Raw genomic sequence first — 20691 nt, 5'->3', positions numbered from 1 at the left:
TTTGTATGGAAAGGGTTCTCAGTAAATCCATGTGGAGTGAGGCTCAGAGCAAACAGATGAATGCCAGATTACGCCACGAGTAGACAGCCATCATAATCCAGTGTCCCCAACACAATAGGCATATGTCACAAACACAACCGGATTAGTAATACATATCTTAAAATATGTTAAATTAAAATACACATCACCCTTCAGTAAGGCATTGTAACTATCTGGACTGTCTAGACGCTTCATCTGATGATTAACTTTGTCGGTGCCCTTCATAGTTTTGCTTACCACAGTACTTAACATATTGTGTAATATGGGGCTTGGAGGCTTAACGGGTTAAGAGAGTTATGGTAGTCGGCTGAATGTATCAGTGTGTGGTTTAAAACCTGCAGCAGGAGCTTGCAGACACATATAATGTAAAAAGAGACTGTGCAATCAAGATGATGACTTTCATATTTTTATTTGTTCACAATAAGCACTGTTTCAGTATTTCATTACAAAGAAGTCATACAGCCAAAAATGTAATGAAAGAGAAGAGACAGGAAACCTGTGCATGGAGGAATGGATGAATATAACAAAGATGAGACCTGGGCTCCATTAGTTGCTCTTGTCCTTATCCAAAGTAAAGCTCTTTCGACTTCTCCAGCGCAGAAGTTTGAGGAAGTTCAGACTGGCGTTGAAAACCTTGTCATGCTCAAACACCATTTTGTAAAACGTGTCAATCGGGAGGTCGCCGTTGGGGTCAGCATATTTGAGTGTGGTCATAGGGGTGTAAAGCGTGTTTGTCTGATGACGGAAAGGCGGATTCTCCATGGTGATGATCTTGAGAGTATGCTACGAGGAAACACACAGACCAAACATAAAGCACAGTTAAAACCATAGCTGGACTGATTGATCTGCCGCGCTTCACGATCAGAGCGGTTCATGACGAGGTGAAGAACGTTTGGGGATGAGTAACAGTATACCTCTGCTATATCATCAGCAGTCTGCCCGAGGGTTTCGAAGATTTGTTTGTAGTTCTTCAAGTAGATGTTCGTGAACATGTCAGCAGTCACTTGGTCAGCTTTACTGAGATCAGTCTTCAAGCCCTCGTCGTAGACTTTCCGCTCAAACTCTGTTATCACCGGTCCAGGCTCGATCAGGCTGATGCTGAGGAGAGAGAGGGAGTGCATTACAAATATAATCCATCCCTCCCAACAGGAAACTGAGCAAAGCATGCACAGTTAAAAGCTAAGTGAATGCTACACAGCTAGTGTTAATATAACAGACTGTGATGGAACGTTTCCTGTTAAGCACATGCACAGCTGCCCTGCAGAGCTGTTCCCTTTAATATTCAGGTACTGATTGCTGAGGGCTGTGATCGGACTCGCTCCAGACCAGGATGTTGTTTTTCTGATGACATATTTTGTCTGGCACATTTTCCTCTCCGTGTTAAGACCATGCTGAGTCTTGTTGTGCAATAGATGAAACAAGTGCTGGTTTGCGGACATTTTATATGTTAGAGGGAGTGTTTTCTTGCTGAGCTTTGTGAGCTCAGTTTGAATCTCACTGAGAAACCAGTAGATCATGAAATGACCATAATGTGCAGGGGGCTGTGTGTTCTGCAGAAGCAGCACAGAAGCGTCAGTATCTTACTTGAGGTTAAACCTCAGGGCTTGAACGGCTAAGCTTTCACAGAAGCCTTCCACTGCAAACTTGGATGCTGCGTAGATGTCATTGAATAAAATTCCTGTAAAACAAAAGAGAGTGAAACAGTGTTAAGACGGAGCTCTGCCACCATAAATAAATGCTGTGGTGATGAACAGGTGTCGCCTCACCCTGGATGCCCATGACGCTGCTAATGACCACAATGTGGCCCTTTTTCCTCCTCTTCATGTCAGGCAGGATTTCCTTCAGCAGCCGCACCAGCCCGAAGAAGTTGGTGTCCATCACAGTCTTCATCTCATCAATAGACTGACACTCGATGGGTCCGATCAGACCCATCCCAGCATTACTTACTGTGAGAGGAAATCAAGCGAGGCAAGAACAGCCGTTATGTATTGGAAACACATGCGTGCTGTAGTCGCAGACCCAATCATTAAAAGCTGCACTGGCAGATTTTCTGACTACACTGAACCAAATGCTGTGGGCTTACTGAGAATGTCCACCCTGCGCTCGGGCAGGCTGTCCACGCAGGCTTTGATGGAGTCCTCGTTACACACGTCCAGCTGTTTGATCTCCAAAGTCCTGCCCAGAGTCCGATCCGCTGCCTCGACCAGCGGCTCGGCCTTGCTCAGGTTCCTCATGGTGGCATAGACTACAAGAAACAACGTTGGTTTGAAGCTGTCATTTTGTTCACTGATTGGATGCAGAAGTGCTGGTGAAACTAAAGTCTACCAAGAGACAGCAGGCACTTTCTCTTAATCTTTTCTGTCTCTAAATGCCTGCTGCCGCACCAAAACGAGGGGGCTAATGCAGTTTTATTTAGGATGTCTGAAACGTTGAAAAGTGGCAGCTGTTCGACTCGTCTCCAGAAACAATGATCCAGTTTTTCGGGATAATCTGCAGACACTGGGATTGTTTCTTCTGGAGAGCACAGTTCCAATGAATGTGTTATGTCAAATATCCAGCCTAAAAAGAGACGTTACTGTTGAGCTGGTGTTGGCACAACCTCAAAACACGCAAAAGCAAAACAATCTGAAGACAAAATGGTCTCACTGACTGTTCTGTGTGTGTTTGAGAGTCAATAAGTCTCTAAAAGCATCATCTTCACCACTCCTAAAGTGCTTCTAACGTCATAAAACCACCAACAGTACTATTAGAAGCTGCTCGTGTTGCCAACATCTTGACTATTGCTCATCTTTACCATAGTTAAAGGAAAGCCCTCTCATCCTTTTCTAAAATTGTCAAACAGTCCCATTGTGTTAAATTACTCATTTTCAAGGTTTCTGCAGGGTTTCGAACTTCAAAACAGACACATTTCCTTCCTCTCTTTCTTTTTCTCCTCAGTCTATCTGCACACCACGCGACTCAAACTGTTTCAGAAATACAGCTGTCAGACAAAGCTTTTTAAAAGGTGGTAAATTTACCCATGAACCTTTTCTTCTCATCTTTTGCGATGCGGGCAGCCAAGGCGAGGCCGATCCCAGAGGAGCAGCCTGTGATGAGTACCACCTTCTGGTTCATTGTGCCCGCTCAGTGTTTGTCTTGCAGCTCCAGCAGCAGAGAAAGAAAGAGAACAAAAGAGGCGTCGTAGTAGAGGCAACAGGTGACGTGGAGGCACTTTTAAAGCCCCCTCCTTAATCCACAGGTCTGCAACTCAGCAGAAGCCTTGTGCACATGGGCTGGAGATTACCATCAAGCATGGCGGACACACGGCGCTGATGCCTAGTAAGGATTTAGGCTCATGATAACAAGTTTATTGTCGCAATGAAGCGTAAGCTACGAAAAATACGACCAGAGACTTGACAGAAAAAGCCCACGTTCATGTTTGGATGGAGAAATGCAATCAGAGGTGCAAGACGAGTTTCAAAAAAGCTCCAATTTTATTAAAATTCTTAAATTGGCTTTGCAAAGAAGGCTGTAAAGAGGGACATTTGACGTGCAAATACACATTCTTATTTTCACAAACAAACATAAACTTGTGATGTTTAAGCGCCAGCATCTCATCTACGACACTACGTAAATTCTGAAAATTTCCTTGAGGCCACACTGAAGTTGGGAGAGATAGTGCATCGTGGTTTTTCACCGCTGAGCTTCATTATACTGCAGCAGAAACAGTGAAGACAAAGGTCTGACTTCATACATCTAAGCCACTATTCTAATCTCACAATTTGAGTCTGAGTTTGTCGTGTTATGTAAAAAAGATGCTTTAATGCTCAACGCATCTCCAAGCGTCCCCCCCACCCACACAGAAGCTCACGTTATCTGACAGGTCGATTACTTTGCAGGCCTCTTGCAGATGCTCCTGCTCTGTGTTTTTCCTACTATTGCTTTTTGATACGGGCTTTCAAGCACTCCAGAGGGTCTCTGTCCCACATCTCGGGATCCCAGGCGTGGAACCAGCCGGTGAAGGTGGGTGGCTCCTCCTTCTGCTTGATGATGCTGATGGGGATGCCGCTGCGGCCAGAGGGGTCCGAATTTACATAATCTTGCGCTGGAAACAAAACACGATGCATTTGAGACCAGTCTGTCATGTAATTTCTCCTCATCTCTGATAGCTCTGTTTGTCTTACCAATCTTGGGCGATCCAGTTTTCTCGGCCTCGTTGGCATCCTTTCCGATCCAAACAAAGATCTGGTGGGAGAAACAACCCCAGGGATTTAGGGACGAGGCAGCAATAAAAGTGAGATCCAAAGAAACTGAGACTGAATCATTTCACTGACAGTGAAGGCAGCATACCTGCTCCCAGGTGTCCAGAATCATGACATCATCGCTTGCCAGATCCAACTGTGTGATTTCGCCGGGCACCTCCTCCGCCTAAAATGATCACACACAAGTATCAAAATAAAATAAACAACTGCATCCCCTTAAGGAATTAATAGAGATGGAAGCTGAAATACTTACTATCAGCCTGCCTGTCTTGTTTGAACAGCCGAACAGTCGTGGGGGCTTGACAGTCCTCTGCAGGGTCTTGGAGGTCTGGTAGTCTCCCTTTCCACCCAGTGCTGCCCAGAAACCACCTGACGAAGAGCAAACCACAGTTTTCCACAGGAGATATTTTACACCGTCATCCTGCAGGGCTCAAAGCTCTTTGTTCAGCACTCACCCGGCTCGCTGCCTTCCTCCACCTCAGTGGTACTGCCTCCGAGCACGCCGGCAACATACTTGGCTGCAGTCATCTCTTCTGGAGTGCCTCCCTTTCCCTTCCACAGGAACAGGGACTCTGACGTCTTCAGCACAAACACATCATTTGTGTTCAGGCTGGAGGCGGTGGGCTTCACCTGGGTCGGTGAGACACAACGAGGGGGAAAACGGTGTGAATCGCTCATTACAAAGCGTCAGTTTCTGCACGTTCATTGTAATAACTGAGGCTGACCTCAACGGCCCGTGTGGCTTTGGTGGAGCTCTGGCGGATGTGGAAGAGTCGTGTGCTGCCAGGCTTGCTCTCGCCACTTTTGCGGGACGTCCCACCCAGGTGGATGATCAAAGCCTTGTCCTTAAACAAGCTCACAAGATGAGCAGGCTCCTGGCTCTGAGTGACACGAACCTGCCGAGACACAGCAGCAGATGAACCTTCGTCCATCGTGAAGCGAAGCGTGATAAGAGTCCTTCGACCTGTTCACTTGAGTAAGTCAGCGAAGGAATACTTCCACATTTTGAGAATACCGTTTTTCCAGTCTTTATGCTAAGATGACCGGCTGCTGGCTCCAGCTTCATGTTTGATCTCCTCATCAATTCTGGCCAAACATGTTTCCCAAGATGTCAAACTATTCCTTCAAAGAAAGACTCCATCGATTGTTTCCACAGTAAAAATCTCACCTGAGTAGCTACTCCACCCATGGAAGTGTCCAGGTCGACGGTGAGAAAGGCTGAAGCACCCAGTTCATCTTGCGAGCACTTCTGTCCTTGCCTAAAGACAGCAAAGCCGCAGTGTATTCAGAAATCATCCGTGCTGGACATTTATGGTCCCCAGACTGTGAATCTTACTGACTCCCCAGAGTTTTCCTCTCGACTGTCACAACAACTATTGGATTATGATGAAATCTGGTACAGACATTTGTGTTCCCTTCGTAATAAAGTGCAATTTGCCGAGCCTGCCTTTCATCTAGCGCCACCCAGAGGTTTGAAAATTAAAATCTAATCTAAAGACAGTTTGTGTGTAGATAACTGTCAAGTTTGTTTTTCGTCCATCTCTTCAATCATTCACTCTTTTTTCATCTAGATTTTCTTCTCATTTTATTACACTTTCCTGATATTTTGTATAGATATACTTCTGCTGTCCTCTAGGGTTCACTGTGTCTTAATCTAGTATTAAGATCTTTATTGTTTTTTGTATTCTGCTCATGGTGCATATTACCCAAACAGGTAAATCTGGCCCTGCTGGAAGGTTTGCTCTCACCAGGTGTAGATGATATGCTTCTTTCTGCCTCCCTCATTGTAGGTGTACAGCACCAGGTAACAGTCACCTCCGAAGAACTGTCCATAGGTGGATGGGTCCACAGGTACTTTTTCACCTCCTTCCACACGCCAAATCTGTAGACACCCACCACTGTCACATCTACACGCTGAGATTTAAAGAAATGAATTACAGCATGATCATAGTTAGACTAGTTACCACACCTGGACTTGCCCAGAGCCATCATCCACCATGGCGTGCTGGGCAGCCATGTTGCTGTCGCTGTGGAGTTTGGAAGCATCAAAGGGAATCTGCTCCACCCGGGCGATGTTACCGGTGACGTAGGCCTCACTTGGGCCTGTAGTCTCATCCTTGTCCAACCAGTTGAAGAAGAAAGTCTTAAACAGGGTGGTCTCCGCACCTGCTGGCATGACTTGGACCTGTTCATGTCAGAAACACACTGATGAGCAAGCTTATGCACAAACAGGAGGCCAACAGGATGATGTTCTGGTCGCAGACCTTCACTGCATGGAAACATTACCTGAGTAGTTTTGGAGTAACCCTTGTCACTGATGAACTTCTCTGCAACTGTTAATGCTTTGTCGCGCTCAGCAGCATTTGCATCCTTCCCTGCCGTTTGGGCCGTAGTACAGAGGTTAGAGACTTCAAACTCAAATCTATGAATGAGTCATATTTTCCCAGTTGCAGCATTGATAAATACACAAAACAAGTGTATGCAAAGAACAGGAGGTTGCAGAAACGGTCTACTACCTTTCCAGACAAATATCTTTTTGTTTTGTCCGTCGTCCAAAATGTAGCATTCATGCGGGGAGAGGACGCTTTGTTCGAAGGGGGCTTTCTCAGGCAGCGGGGTTGTTTTCATCGAGCCAGACATGTCAGAAATCTAGAAAGAAGAGAAATGATCAAAACATCTGCATTTATCATATTACAGTTTTCACATTTAGCCACTGAAATTTTCTCTGTGCTAAGTGTTGTTGATTGCTGGTGAAATAGTGTGAAAAACAAACATAAACGAGACAAATAAATGGAGTGAAAGTGAAGACAAATGAGAGACATAATGGACAGACGCACAGTCAATAACATAAAGCAGTTACTGTGACATTTGTGGCAGCATCTTAATTTCTCTGAGCTCACTGATCATGTGATTTTAAGAGGCGGGCCTATGGACATGATTGGTGGCATCACAAAAAGCTTGGAGGCCAATCCTGGTCCAATATTCCCAGGTGTGATGTGGAAACCTGAAGCCTCTGCTGCACAAACACTGAGAATAGACTTTACAGGGAAGGAGGAGACGTCTTCTGTCCAGCTGTTTAACTTTGATATTTTCTTTTTACATATTCATATATTCTAGAAGTTTTAATGAGAGAGGAGGAGTAGTTGCCATTTCAAGGATTTCAGTGTTGTGATTATGCTTTTTTTTCTGCAAAAACCACGTCAGGCACACATTAGACAGTTTTTATGTCTGCCTTCATACATGTGTGGTAACACATATTCACAGGAATTCATTTCAAAGCTGAGCGTTTGTGTGAATTTACCAAACAGAGAGACGGTTGGCTCTTCAGCTTAACAGCGACGACACTATCACAGGTTCCTGGAGGGAGGTCGGGCTTGGGTCCAAGCACCTTTAAACACACACACACACACACACACACACACACACACACACACACACACACAGATTACAACGCCGCTCTTGCATCCTTCCTCGCAGCCAAAGGAGTCAGATTAAGTCAGAGCCTCAGTCCCAAATATTCAAACAGGTTTCTCGAGTAAAACAGTTCAAATTTAGAAGCGAATAAATAAAAAAGCTCACATTAATGACAGTTTCCGGCTCAGAGCCTTCATCAATCATCTCCACGGTGGCGCGGCCCCGTCGCTCATTGTCTCGGATATCAACGGCCAGCTCAGTGGTTTTCAGGCGTTCGTACATGTTGGATTCACTGCCAGACCAGTGGTAGATGTCCTAACATTTCACAGAGAGGAGCAGAGGAAAGGAAGATGGAAAGTTATGGTGAAATAAAGCACCTGAAGTGTTTCCTTCTAACATATTTTGAGTAAGTGGTCCCTGTTCTGGTTCACCTTTCCCAAGTCAATGATGAAGCAGTCTCCTTTGTTGAAGCTGGACCAGGAGACGGGCACCTCCGTGGCTCTGACCACGCGACGACCTTTAACCTGCAGCACGCGTTGGACAGTAACCTCATTGGTAACCACATGCTGGAACCCTGAGGCCACGCCACCTTTCTGAGACCGCAGTCAAGACAAAGAAAGTGTTAGAACTACTACATTAAACTACATCTGCATGGTACGGAGATTTCAGCCTGCTAATCATGGATGTAAAGATCAATATTAAAGGAGCAGTTTGGCTGTTGTAAAGCCGCAGCCAGGAGGCGGTTATCTTACCTTGGACATGGTCGGCCTGGCTCCGTCCTAAGTCAACAATCTCTGCCTCCCTCCAAAGCTGATCAATTAACACGATATATCTTGTTTTTCACTATCTATAACAACCAAAGTGTAAAAAAGACAAGCTGTTCCCCCGTTTCCACTCTTAATGCTAACCTATTCTTCATATTTTGGTATCAATCTTCTGTAACTCCTGTCAGGAGAGTATATTCCCCCAAAATGTTGAACTATGCCTTTAAAGATATTCAGATTCTGACTTGAGATGATTCGTATTTAAGCAAATCTGCCATGTCTATGATCCCAAAAAGCACTGGCTGTGGTATTTTTCCAGCGGTCTAGTTCATGTCATGATGTCTGCGCCACTTTCTGTGGTAACTCTCTGTGGAAACCTTGAGCAGAAAACCTGAGGGAGCAGCCAACCACGAGTCCAAACAGGTCCCAAAATAGCACTGTGATGAGGTCTACTTCCCATATAAACATGCAATACTGAAACAACACCTTCAGCTCAGGTCATTACCTTGGTTTCATATTACAAGTAATTCATCTCTCTCGGTTCCTAAAGGCAGAGTTTATTCATGTCTGTGAAAAGATGTTTTAAATGATTACCCATGATCCCAACCTGCGTGCATAAATCATATTTCACCTTGTATTTGATGCCCTTCTTGAAGTAGCCCGTAAAGGTGACTGACTCTTCATTTTGATGCTCAGTGAACTGTACTGGTTTTCCACCCAAGAAATTATCCATCTGGGTCATGAGGATGGCAGCACACCCCTTCTCGTCCTGGGACGTGTCACTGCCTGTGATACAACAGGCAACAGTTAAAAAAGAACAGTGGCTGTAAAACAAAGAGAGAAATTTCCACATTCAGACAGTTTGCCTTAAGGTGTCAGCAGAGAATCTAAGTCCAATACCCATCCATGTGTGAATGGTGTAATTAAAAGTCTGGGTGGTGAAGAGCACGATGTAAGAGTCTCCGATGAAGAAGTCTCCGTGAAGTTCAGCAGGGACTGGAAACAAATCCATCTTCTCAATCCGCCACACCTGCAGGCCGGGCTTCTTCCCGGCCACCTCAAACTCTTTGTGGGCAGCCATAGTGCTCAAAGCCTGAGAGGAGACACGGCATCATTAACAAGCAACCCATCAGGTCACAGCAAGGACCATGAAACAGGAGGTCAAAGACTGGAATTGAAATTCACTGCTTCTGGTTTTTCTTTCAGGTTACTCTTTGTGTCATGTTTGGATTCGATTGAAGAAAAACAGCCACAATAGAGGAAAAAACCCCTTCAAAATAAAAGAAATAAAGTCCACTTCTTAAGACAGCCTTGTTGTTGAGAATGTGATGGTGCACATCACAAAGCATTCAAAAGTCACCCCTTTCATCAATAGCACATTATGTTGTTCTGTTGTATTTATTCTGCAGCAAGTGTTGCTTAACCTGTAGTACAGGTGTGCAATCAATAGCAGGGTGTTGGTATAAGAAATGTTGAAAAATCACCTGATGAACCAGGGAGTGTCCTCCCTGCTTACTGCCAAAGTGCAGAGCTAAGTGTGGGTATTGTGGTGTTAACCTGCAGCGTCTTTTCCACCCGTGAGGGAAGAACTGACGTTGTTTACAGACAAAATGAGCATTTATAAACACTTATTTACATGCTGTCATATTGATTACATTTCTGCTTTTAGGAAATTAGCACGTTTCTTTACGCATTCTTTTTCTGCCCTGAACACCTGAACTCTGACTTCTATATTGAAAATGTACTTTAAGCATTATCGAGACTGTTTTGCAGAAATCATTGCGAGCGACATCAGTCTTTCAGGGACTTGTTGCTACGAAAAAATTATGGCGAAATCTTCTTTCTGAGCTTGATAAGTGCCACCTGAAAAGCTGCAGAGCGTTTTCAGTCTGCAGATCATGAAGAGTTTTCTATTACCTGGTGAGGAGAGGACGAGGACAGACGCTGGGTGTGAAGAAGCTGACACGCTGCTGCTGCTGCTGCTGCTGCTCCAGGTTTAGTCTGCGCTCAGGTCTCCTTTAAAGCCTGGAGGGACATCCGCGTTCTGCAGAGAGGCGTGCCGAGCCCCGTTCCGACCCATCCCAGTCTGTGAAAAGGGCTGCTCCTTCCCAGGCAAATAACACCGCACTTCATTGAACAATGGTGACTGACAAGCAACGTTTGAGAAGACTCCTTCTCCTAAAGCCTAAAACTCTGAAGTGGCCCCTGGATCAGGCTGCTGTCAGTGGACCCACGCCTGAAGCCTTCCTTTCAATATGTCTGACGAAGGCCTTCATGCCACAATCACAACTTTGCACTGATTAAACAACGGATGCACAAATATTCACCTCATGGAGGCGCTAGAGGGAAAGTCAGAGGGATTCATCCTGAGGGACCATGAATGTCTGTCCAGAGCTGATGGGAACTCATCCAACAGGAGCAGAGACTGGCAGACTGATGTACGTTTCCTTTGGGCTTTTTATGCATTACAGACCTGATTATGAGTGTAGGACTGCAAGACTTTTACAGGTGATCAGACCTTAATTAGGCTGTTAATACAGCTAAAACTGACGTACACTCATTTAGAGTCATGTGTCAGCCTTAGAAGAGGGATCTTGTAATTATCTCATCAACTTTTCAGTTTTCTCAGCAGCACTGACTCCAAATCCTTCAAATCCAGACAAAATACAGATTGCTTGTATTCAAAAATAACACATTAACATGCATAATTCAAAGACTGGACCTAATATGGGCTGTTGAGTCATCCGTTTCCTACGTCGCCCAGTGGATCTGTAGCACGAACAGCTGGCCATCTCCTGGAAGCCATTAGATTTCACACTTAGTCCTCATGTCTGGTTGCGTAGTTGATTTGGCAGTTACAGTGTTGTTATTTTAGCCAGTGATTGAGTCAGGGGGTGATTGTGTGTCACTGGCTGGAGTTTGTGGCCACTCTGTCTCCCCTGTGGCAGCTTGACAGAGAGGGATGGCACAAATCTCTCCTCTGAGCTCCGGCGGTCGCCCTACGTTAGGGCTCGGCCCATCACTCCTACTGTCAGAGCTGCATCAGCACATTCTGCCTCATTGTGTGGTGTACACACAATTCACACAGTCCCGACCTGGAACAAACTGCATGCCGCCACAAGACACACACACAAGTACACAGGCTGCCAACTGCAGACTGAGATCTGTTCAAACCTGAGTGGGACTAAACGCTCCTGCACTTCATATTACATAACTATGGAGGACACGGACTGCTATCATAACCTGCAGGGCCACAAAATTTCACATGAAAACATCTGAACACTGCTGTGAAGCACATGGCACACCCACAAGTCAACAGTCAACAGATACAAGCAGATACATGAAACACTGACGCAAAAATGCCTGCAAAGCCTCATGAGTTATCATTTCCTGCCGCAGCACTTGTTGAAAACTCACAAAGAAGATCTCTTCCAGCCTTCAAAGGGAATTCACTTGTTACTGCCGGGCAGGATCATTGATAATTTATCAGTTTACTCAAGAGTTAGATAGGATTGAATCTTCCAGAAATGATTAAAGAAGTAGTTCGACATTAGATGAGATGATTCCTAAACAATATTCCTGGAATATCTGCAATCCCCCATAGATCCCCTTATAACACCCTGGCCTTCATTTGACAAGCTTTACTTTTAGTCTGTATGGGATTTATCCAGGTTGCAAAGACAGAGAACAATAACTTGGCTGCGAAGGTGTCTGAGGTCATATGAGTTTACCTGAAGTCCGCAGCTGAACTGCAGGTGAGGGGTGCGGCTCTCTGGTGTGTGTGTGCTGCATTTTGCTGAGCAGATCACTGCTGCACAGACAGTATTCTTGACTAAGCCAAAGGCATTTGGCAAACACAATAACAGGAAGCAGAGTTATACACATGCAGTACACTAATAATAAATCTGTAAAATGACATAATAAAGTATCAGCTGTTGTAAACGACTGGCTGATGGATGAATTTATCTCAAAAGCCTGGAATCACCTATTAACCACAGAGTCCAGCTGTTCAATGCACCCCACTAATTCTGCACATAAAACTCAGTGTCCCAGCCATGAGGAGCAGTACTCTGTGAACTGTGTACAAATTGTCTTCTGTGGCTCTGGAGGAGCAAGAACAAGCCTGAGAGAATCGCCCACGAAGCAGCCACAGCGATGTGATCTCTGTCTGGGCATGTTGATTTTTAACACAAAGCCTATATTGAGCAGTGGGGATGAGGTTTGTACATAAGCACCAAACAGGATTCGGCTTTTTGAAGATTCGCCCAAAAGGCCCACAACACACATCAGCAGCTGGGGATGCAAATCATTGCAGGTCAATGAACCTCACAGACGGACAAGAGCGGCAATATTAGAAAACGCTGGAAAACCCTTGATTACATTAACTCCACTGTTGTCTGACTTTCTACAATATCTGTGCATGAATTGTGATTATGACAAATGAATTCTGTTTACAGACTGGTCAGATTAGCATTATGCTCACGGTTAGGCAACTGAAACAGTCGGTTAAGCTTCGGGGAAGATTGCTCTTGAATGTAGAACACGCCCATCCACCAACCGAACCGACGTGCCCTCACTCTCCACCTCGCTACATAAAGGCCATTGGCATTGTGGTACTTCCTGGTGTTCTCTTGGTGTGAAGTTCGTCTTCGTTCTATGTGGTTTTGAGGTTTGTTTCTCCATTCCAACACAACGGTTCCCAAATAAACCGTCTCTGACAGACCTGACTATGAACTGCTTTCTACCAAAGGACATGTGCTCTTTAAAACAGCTGACGGTGTTCTGCTGATTGTTCAGAGCCACAGGGACGCTGGTTCCGGAAAGACAACTAATCAAACTGCAGGATCTTTAAGTATTTCAAAAATCCAGTGGTAACAAGGCTCTGATCACCACATCCATTGTTACGATGCCAGTTTCTGGGCTTTTTGGTTTCGGTGCATGTTGCAGAACTGTCATAACAAGGACATCAGTCATAGCTCTGATGGCCAGTCAGTTCCTCTTAGTGCATGTATAGTAAAGTTAGCATCAGTTCACGCAAACAATTCCAATCCCCTGGTTGTGTCACCAGTGCTTACACAATCTCACAGTGGGTTCATTATGCAACACACACAAACACGTAACAGAACAACATGGCAGATGAAAGGTGGTGTGAGAGGGATGTCATGAAGTTCACATTGTTTGCAGCTGATGTGTAGGTCGGGGGTGGGTTTTTTCTTCTGTGCAAAACACTATTTATTATCTATATTTGATCATATGCAGCAGAATTCTTCTTGTGTGAATTCAGTACTAACACAGTATTCTTATGAGCTTGTACACAATGTACATATATGTTTGAAATATACGTATATATAAAGTTAATCTTATTTTTTTTATTCTGCATCATTTTTTAACTTGATTTTTTTGCCTCTCTTTTTATGCCTTGCTGGGTGTACAATTTAGTGTCCCCAGTGTGGGATTAATAAAGTTTTATCTTATCTTATCTTACATGCATCATGGCGACTGTCAAGAAGAGAAGCGTAGATGCAGAGTGTCGCGCTTTTCAAGCAGCTTTAACAAGATCGCATTGATTCTCCCTAAAAGCCACTAAATACTTATAAAAAACATATTTATGGACAGACATTCGTCATTCTTACAGTAGTCGGCAGTCGGTTTCCTCTAAAGTCTTTAATCACTGAGGTGGTTTGGTCTGTCTTTTCAGCAGCACAGATGCTACTGAATGATCCTGGAAATACTGTAAGAATACTACAGACAGCTGTTTGTCTGTATGAACCTCTCACTCATTCACGACCAGATGTTGCTTCTCGTCACTTTGATCATGAAGGTGAAACCAGAGTATAGGTTACATCATAGTATAGAACTGAGTATTTGTAGTTTAGAGAACACTGTCGATCTGAGATGAAAGTGACAGAAAGGACTGAGAGAAAATGTGCATTTACAGATCTGTCGGCTGCTTCAGCACTGTGGATTTATCAATACATATGTCAAGTTTCAGCCCTGGTCAGAGCACAGATTCTGGCAAAGCAATGGTTCCCAGCATGGAGTCTCAACCCCCCACTAGGTGTCGCCAAAGCTTCACAGGGGGTTGTGACGCCTTCTTGATTTTAAGGGGTGTTTCTTAAACATTTACAGTCAGCAAACACATCGGCATTGCATTCATATATGTTATAAATGAAATTATTATTTCTAAACTTTAGATTGTTTTTTTTTTTAAATAAAACTTGTGACAGGATAACAGCACAGTGAAGACCTGACCACATCTATATTCACAGAGCCTTTACTCCTTAAACAGCCTCGTCCTGCATTAGACAAGTGTGCAGCTAAAACTACCAAAGAGTGAACAGAACAAGAGCCAAGCGTCCAAAAAAGAAGCTTATTAAGAACATATGATTGTCAAAATACTACTACTAATAATAATACAGGCAGAGAATTGCATTAAAAGTTCCTAAAAATAGTAAGAAAACTAATTTCTTCTGCAATATTGACGGGAAATAATCTGCTCAAAATTCATCCAAATCCCTCATTTTTCAGTCTTCCTGCGGTTACTGTGCTCACTATTTGGATTAATTGTACAGATTATCATTTGTTATGTGCTCTAGCTGCTTTGCTTTGAATATATTATGAAGTATCCAGAAAATAAGTCACTTAGTGGGTTGTCGACAGTTTACTCAACTACACAGCCTCTCTGTTATAGTGGATGGATGGCAGGTTAACAAGACGGATCAATTTTGATCATTTTGCTAACAAAGGGGATGAGTTCCCCCTCATTTCCCCCCAAATCACCTCCTCAATATCCATGATATAGGTAAGACAGTGTCTTGGATTTGATAAGGAAGCAGACAACATGAATGAGAGAGTCAATCCACGAGAGCAGCTGCACATAGTGAACAGTCCATATGACTTTGGCCTGTCATGGTGTTATAATTACAGCTGCGCCTAGGTCAGCGTCAGCCTCACAGCATGTGACACTGCACGAAACAAGCTGTGCTAAATTAGGTGTGATCACATCTCAGCCACAGGGAAGGCACAAACACAGCTTTCAGATGACTCACCGCAGGAAACAGACAACAGGCTATTGATCCCAGAGAGAGTCCAAACACAGGAAGACACTTTTCTGTCATCAGGGAAGAATACGTTACAAAACAGACATGCAACTGCCTTTTTCTCAGATCCATCTGTAACGCAGCGTTCAACGTTCACATCTCAGGATCATTCGCACGAACACTTCTGACAGGAAATTATCAAACAGTTTATTTAAAAGACAAATGGGTGCAGCGGCTTTTCTCTGTACATCAGTCCTACAAAGACATAAAAGCAAGATGATCTCTCTGCTGTTTCTCACGTATTTTATGTTGATATATTGCAGATACATAGAAATACAGCTATTATCATCAACAGCATGAGACTAATTACTTTGTAAGAATTTAAAAACATCACAATGACTAATCAGTTGATTAATTTACAGATTAACATTACAAAAGACAACATTATTATTGGAACGGCTGAATTCATTAAAATCAGGTTCATGAAGCAATAACATGGAGGTGATTCCTGGAGCTGCAGATGTCATCGACACTTTCAATCATGTGGATTTTCTCTGTTCACAAACAGAAACAGCCACCCAGAAAAAGCGTCTCTGAGGGCCGCTGGGGGTGTTTTTAGGAGCTGAATAACAGTCATTCTTGCCCCTGAGATGAGTCCAATCTTCATATTTTAGGCTATGCAATACTGTATGACTGTGTGCAATGTCGTTTAAAAACCGTTCTGTACTGTGCTTAAATACAATTTTGAGGTACTTATACATGAGTATTCCATTTTATGCTGCTTTATACTTCTGCTTCACTGCAATTCAGAGTCAAATGTTCTACCTTTTACTCCACTACATTTACATGACTACTTAAGTTCCTTTATATGTACTTTATAATACAAAATTCAATCAACAAATCAATCAAATCTTTTACTTAAGTTCAAGGTCTGAGTGCTTCTTTCACCTCTGCAGAACACACACTGGGAAACATGGACAATCCAATGCATGTCAACACGGAGCCACCAAAATATAAGATTAATAAATGGGGAATAAAGGAAGAAGGGGCTATTTCAATAATGTGTGGAGGCAGGGTGTGAAATACTGAGAGTAAAGTTTTTTAAATTTAGTCTTTGGATGCCAAACAATGGCCTCACTGCAGAGACGAGGACCAACGCAGCAGCTCAAGTCTCTTTCCTCTACCGTTGCAGCAGTGTAACGCTGCGGTCTTGTTAGATGTAAACTCTGCACGGCTTCGTTAGCAGGATGTGGGGCGTCAGGTCCGGCATTCAGTCGGTGTGTTGGAGCTTCAAAAAGGTCGAAACCTTGATCTGAATCAAAAAGCAGCCACAGAGCAGATGGTTCACCTGAGCCCGGCCGCCAGCTTCTCCATCGCAGCTTTGCGCTCTTCTGCTTTCTGCTGTGAGCGGCGCAAGACGTTCCTCAGCTCCTGAAGGTGGTCCAGGGTGCCCACCAGCTCGCCTTTCACCGTCTTCATCTGGCTCTCCAGCATCTGCGTGTGATGGAGGGAGTTTCTCCTGTATCGTCTGCTGGAACGCACCTTTTCCTCCAGGTCCTCCACTGCAACAAGCAACCAGGAAACACGTCACGCACCACAATTACCAACAAGAGATTTCAAGGCTCAGGCAGCTCAGATTTGAAGTACTAATGTTTGTTTGTGATACAGACCCATGTTCTCCTGGAAGCCCTTGCTCTCTGAACCTGACTCTGTCTTCTTGTCCAGCAGGTTCTTGGTCTGCTGCAGCATCTTCTCCATCTTGGCGAGTTCCCCGGCCTTAGTGTCACTGTCTCGACGACTTTTCAGCAGCTCCTGCTCCCTCTTGGTCAGTTCACTGTGATGCTTACTCATGTCGAGAGACAAAAATCTAACCAGCACAACCTGCGACCTAACAAGGCAACACTCAGTGACCTGCTGCACAACAGCCAGCAACCTCAGTGAGCATAAGACACAAGGATGATGCCTCTAGACCTGATTTCAGCATCCAATAACGTTCCACCCTGGAACATAGACCTCCCTCTCTGCTGCTGCCGCTGTAGCACATGAAACGCTGGTTTGTTTGCAAGTGAACTGTGCTGCTGGTGCTGGTGTTTGGCTTTTTATAGGCCATAACCTCAGCACATGTCTGGAAGTCATCTGCAAACAGCCAGCTCTCAGTACACACCATTACAATCTTCAAGTCATAAGACCAGCTTCACGAAGCCCTCGAGCAAAATGGGCAATGTTTACACTTCCTCGTGGGTGACAGAGCACTCAGGAAGAGCGAAGGTTGCTCAGCTTGTTCGGAAAAGAAACCCAACCGCTGTCTTTATTCACACCTGAGGAGGAACTTTAAAACACAGAATCCTGAAAACAGCCTGAACAATACGAAACCACAGAACTGAGCTCTTTGACATATTATATTGGAAAGAGCATGAAACTTGAACTTGAACTTGAACTTTGAAAAAAGGCACACGCAGGTGAAACACCTGAGCTGCAGAGGAAGCAGAAGCAGGTTTTAGTACTCTGATCAGCCTTAATCACAGCAGAATATAAAGTTTTCACTTGAGCGCAGCCGGGCTGTGATCCAGAGACAGATAGTAAAGTCACATGAGCGTAAGCTAGCTGTAGCATTATTTCATTTATATAAAGGCCTCCCTTGAATTTCTTCAACTTCCACAAAATGTTTCATAAAGCATAAAATATCTTGTTTAAAATTCAGCTTAGGGTACTTTTATCTCATCCCACTAAACAGCTAAATAGTGTCTTGATCATGCAGTGCATGACTCGGGAATTAAAAGAGCGTTTATGATAAACAGAACGCAGTCAGGAGATCCAATAACTCCAGCCAGAACCCCTCATCCACATTCCTTCTGCAGGCCTTGAAGCTGTATGTGAGCAGTCTGCTGCACATTTAATGACATTAGACAATAACAAAGCAGCACTCTTTATCGATAACTTTGGATAACAGCTCTATGAGTCCTGGTGGCTCACAAACTGACCCATGACACTCTTAGTTCACATTTAAAGGAAAAGTTTGGCGTTCTGGTAATGATCCTTATTAGATTTTGTTGCCGAGAATACGAGCGGAAGATCAATACCACTCTGATATCTGCCATCTCAGTGTGAAGCTACAGGCGGGAGACGGTTATCTTAACTCAGAGGCTGCAAACGGGAGGAAACAGTCTGGCTTGTGTTATGAGTGAGCCTTCCAGGTGCCAAGATCGCAGTTTCCCCCCGTTTTCAGGCTTTGTGCTAATCTGAGATAACTGTCGTCTGGATGTAGCTTCATATCTGATGGACAGATACAGGAGGCGCATCGAGCATCTCATTTAACTCTCAGTGGGAAAACAAGTAAGAGAATTTCACACTTCTATTCCTTTAAAGGTATCAGCTCAGCAGCTCTAATCCAGACGGTTGAACTGTCCTTTGACGGGTTTGGATGAATTAAAGAGGTAAGCAGTTAAATCAATCAGCAGATCCATTCAGCATTAATAAAACGTTCATTTATTACATTCATGTCTCGATTATTCTTGCCTGAACAGCCTCATGATACATGTTTTCTCATGTCAGTTCACACCTGTCAGTCTCTCTGGGGGTCATAGTGGGAAGAACATGTCCTGCGGTTTGAATTTTGGTTTCATTTCTCACATGGGTCCGTTTCAAAGTGCTGTTTCCCTGAGGCGCAGCAAGGTTTTTTTTTCTCTGCCTGTTTGGTGTTTTGGTGGCTGCTATGCGCTGCAGTGGGAGGAGAGAAGCAGTCTGGCATTTTCGCTGCGTGCTGCATTTATGTTGTCAAGATTCACCACAAGAAAACCAACAGAGAGCCATCACATCCTGCTGCACCTTGACTGCTGGTGCACATCTGCCTCTTCCTCCAGCTCCCCCTGTGTCAGATGCACATCTCTCTGGTGTCAAGCAGAGCTAATCAGAAGCTACTGATTGCAGCAATTTGACATAAATATCTGGCTGATCCGTGATAAATTCTATTCTAGCATAATGAGCGATTCATGTTGAAGGCCATGCTCTAAGTTTTCAACTTCCTGTGCTATTATTACTTTGCCACATGTCCCTGCATGAAGGTCACTCACCTCCTGGGCTTTCTGTGGCTTCTGTTCTTGTTCCTGCAGTGTGACTAGCACAGTCTCCGTCTCCTTCCTCCAGGCTGGCCACATGCAGGAACACCAACAAAACTCACTTTTATTTTTAAAAACCTAGACCCAAACCTTAGGAGGCTGTGGATGCTTTAATGTGCAGCCGGCGTCTGAGGAGAATCAGGATCAGACATGCTTACCATCAACAGTATCTTTATTGAGTGAAGCCGCTTAGATGTAAACAGATTGGAGGCATCACTGCTGCTCTGGCGCTTGAGACTGAATGTGTCATCATTTGCTGTGTGGCGTTCAGGTGTTTCAGCTCTCGCCTGCTGCTCCTCACACACACCAACTGAACCTCTGTTCCTACGTGGCTGAACTTCAGAATATTGCAGGCACCAGCATTACATTTTCACTCATTTGCACAAGAAAGCGATGTCATTTTAAAACAGAGAAGAAGGAAAAAAAAAACAAAGATTTATGAGATGAAATGAGAGCTATTTTGGGAAAAAACACCTCTTCCCTTGGGATAATCTATTGCACTGAGCAACCCATAAAAGGCTGCTGTGAGTGCATTTGATACACTTCTCTACAATGAAGCCACTGTGTTCCAGAAATCCCCATACATGCACATGACAAAGAAAGACATGTAGTATTGTTGATCACATCTGACCCTGACGCAGCAGCTCAGGCTCCACAAACCTGACTGTGTGGCTGCTGCAGTGAGTCCTGCTGCGCTGGGTTTCGAAGTCTTCGGGCTCTGCGGAGCCTCGGCTGACGTCTGTGGTACTGACTGGGGCTGCTTCTCACGTCTGCCTGCAGTACATCCATCATTCCATACTTAGCGGCCTAAATCTGCTCTCAACAGTTCAATTTGTCACAAGTTGCGGTCTGCAAAATCCATCACATTAGAGGAATGAGAGTGGGACATAAAAGGGTCACTCTAAATAATATTTCACCGTCTCCTTCCACAGGCTGATCGTGAAAATATTACTCATCACATTTACATAAAACACACTCAAAGCGGACCACACCATCTGTTATGCAAATTCAAGTGAGAACAGCATATTTCCAGAAACGCTGTTCCATAAATAAATTTGTCTTTCCATCTGTGGCGTAT

General features: G+C 44.3%; 3 protein-coding genes across 4 annotated transcripts; all 3 read right to left on the bottom strand.

Moving 5' to 3' along the window:
* Positions 1 to 432: 432 nt before the first annotated feature.
* Positions 433 to 3224, bottom strand: LOC143318405 (retinol dehydrogenase 8). The gene is made up of 6 exons (XM_076726708.1): positions 3057 to 3224; positions 2123 to 2284; positions 1806 to 1985; positions 1624 to 1717; positions 954 to 1137; positions 433 to 822 (listed from the first exon to the last, which is right to left on the bottom strand). Exons 1-6 carry the CDS (start codon positions 3151 to 3153, stop codon positions 586 to 588), a joined length of 954 nt encoding a protein of 317 aa, XP_076582823.1. The 5' UTR covers positions 3154 to 3224; the 3' UTR covers positions 433 to 585.
* A 100-nt stretch (positions 3225 to 3324) lies between these two features.
* On the bottom strand, positions 3325 to 10437 carry scinla (scinderin like a). 2 transcript variants are annotated; one of them, XM_076726700.1, is made up of 17 exons: positions 10376 to 10437; positions 9359 to 9551; positions 9090 to 9244; positions 8126 to 8287; positions 7860 to 8009; positions 7582 to 7668; positions 6797 to 6929; positions 6567 to 6655; positions 6250 to 6465; positions 6029 to 6162; positions 5449 to 5539; positions 5006 to 5176; positions 4736 to 4910; positions 4534 to 4649; positions 4369 to 4446; positions 4203 to 4263; positions 3325 to 4123 (listed from the first exon to the last, which is right to left on the bottom strand). In XM_076726700.1, exons 2-17 carry the CDS (start codon positions 9537 to 9539, stop codon positions 3954 to 3956), a joined length of 2169 nt encoding a protein of 722 aa, XP_076582815.1. In that variant the 5' UTR covers positions 9540 to 9551; positions 10376 to 10437; the 3' UTR covers positions 3325 to 3953. The 2 variants fall into 2 exon arrangements, with proteins under 2 accessions (XP_076582815.1, XP_076582816.1); XM_076726701.1 differs by lacking the exon at positions 10376 to 10437 and adding an exon at positions 9943 to 10202.
* Positions 10438 to 16723: 6286 nt separating this feature from the next.
* On the bottom strand, positions 16724 to 17363 carry LOC143318410 (uncharacterized). Its single transcript, XM_076726715.1, has 2 exons — positions 17169 to 17363; positions 16724 to 17060 (listed from the first exon to the last, which is right to left on the bottom strand). Exons 1-2 carry the CDS (start codon positions 17347 to 17349, stop codon positions 16843 to 16845), a joined length of 399 nt encoding a protein of 132 aa, XP_076582830.1. The 5' UTR covers positions 17350 to 17363; the 3' UTR covers positions 16724 to 16842.
* Positions 17364 to 20691: the final 3328 nt, after the last annotated feature.

The sequence above is a fragment of the Chaetodon auriga genome, chromosome 3 (assembly GCF_051107435.1).
Source record: "Chaetodon auriga isolate fChaAug3 chromosome 3, fChaAug3.hap1, whole genome shotgun sequence".
NCBI lineage: Eukaryota > Metazoa > Chordata > Actinopteri > Chaetodontiformes > Chaetodontidae > Chaetodon > Chaetodon auriga.
Note: the sequence above shows the minus strand (reverse complement) of the source record. Positions and strands in the feature narration are given on the sequence as shown.

What these genes read in the sequence shown, in the direction of transcription:
- LOC143318405 (XM_076726708.1), bottom strand. Translation starts at nt 3,153, where the DNA reads ATGAACCAGAAGGTGGTACTCATCACAGGCTGCTCCTCTGGGATCGGC. An exon ending in TGAGAAGAAAAGGTTCATGG is followed by an intron (nt 2,285 to 3,056) that starts GTAAATTTACCA and finishes TGTTTCTTGTAG; the next exon opens with TCTATGCCACCATGAGGAAC. An exon ending in GCCCTGAGGTTTAACCTCAA is followed by an intron (nt 1,138 to 1,623) that starts GTAAGATACTGA and finishes CTCTCTCCTCAG; the next exon opens with CATCAGCCTGATCGAGCCTG.
- LOC143318410 (XM_076726715.1), bottom strand. Translation starts at nt 17,349, where the DNA reads ATGAGTAAGCATCACAGTGAACTGACCAAGAGGGAGCAGGAGCTGCTG. An exon ending in GGGCTTCCAGGAGAACATGG is followed by an intron (nt 17,061 to 17,168) that starts GTCTGTATCACA and finishes TGCTTGTTGCAG; the next exon opens with TGGAGGACCTGGAGGAAAAG.
- scinla (XM_076726700.1), bottom strand. Translation starts at nt 9,539, where the DNA reads ATGGCTGCCCACAAAGAGTTTGAGGTGGCCGGGAAGAAGCCCGGCCTG. An exon ending in TCATCATTGACTTGGGAAAG is followed by an intron (nt 8,010 to 8,125) that starts GTGAACCAGAAC and finishes GTGAAATGTTAG; the next exon opens with GACATCTACCACTGGTCTGG. An exon ending in TTCTGGACACCTGGGAGCAG is followed by an intron (nt 4,264 to 4,368) that starts GTATGCTGCCTT and finishes TTCTCCCACCAG; the next exon opens with ATCTTTGTTTGGATCGGAAA.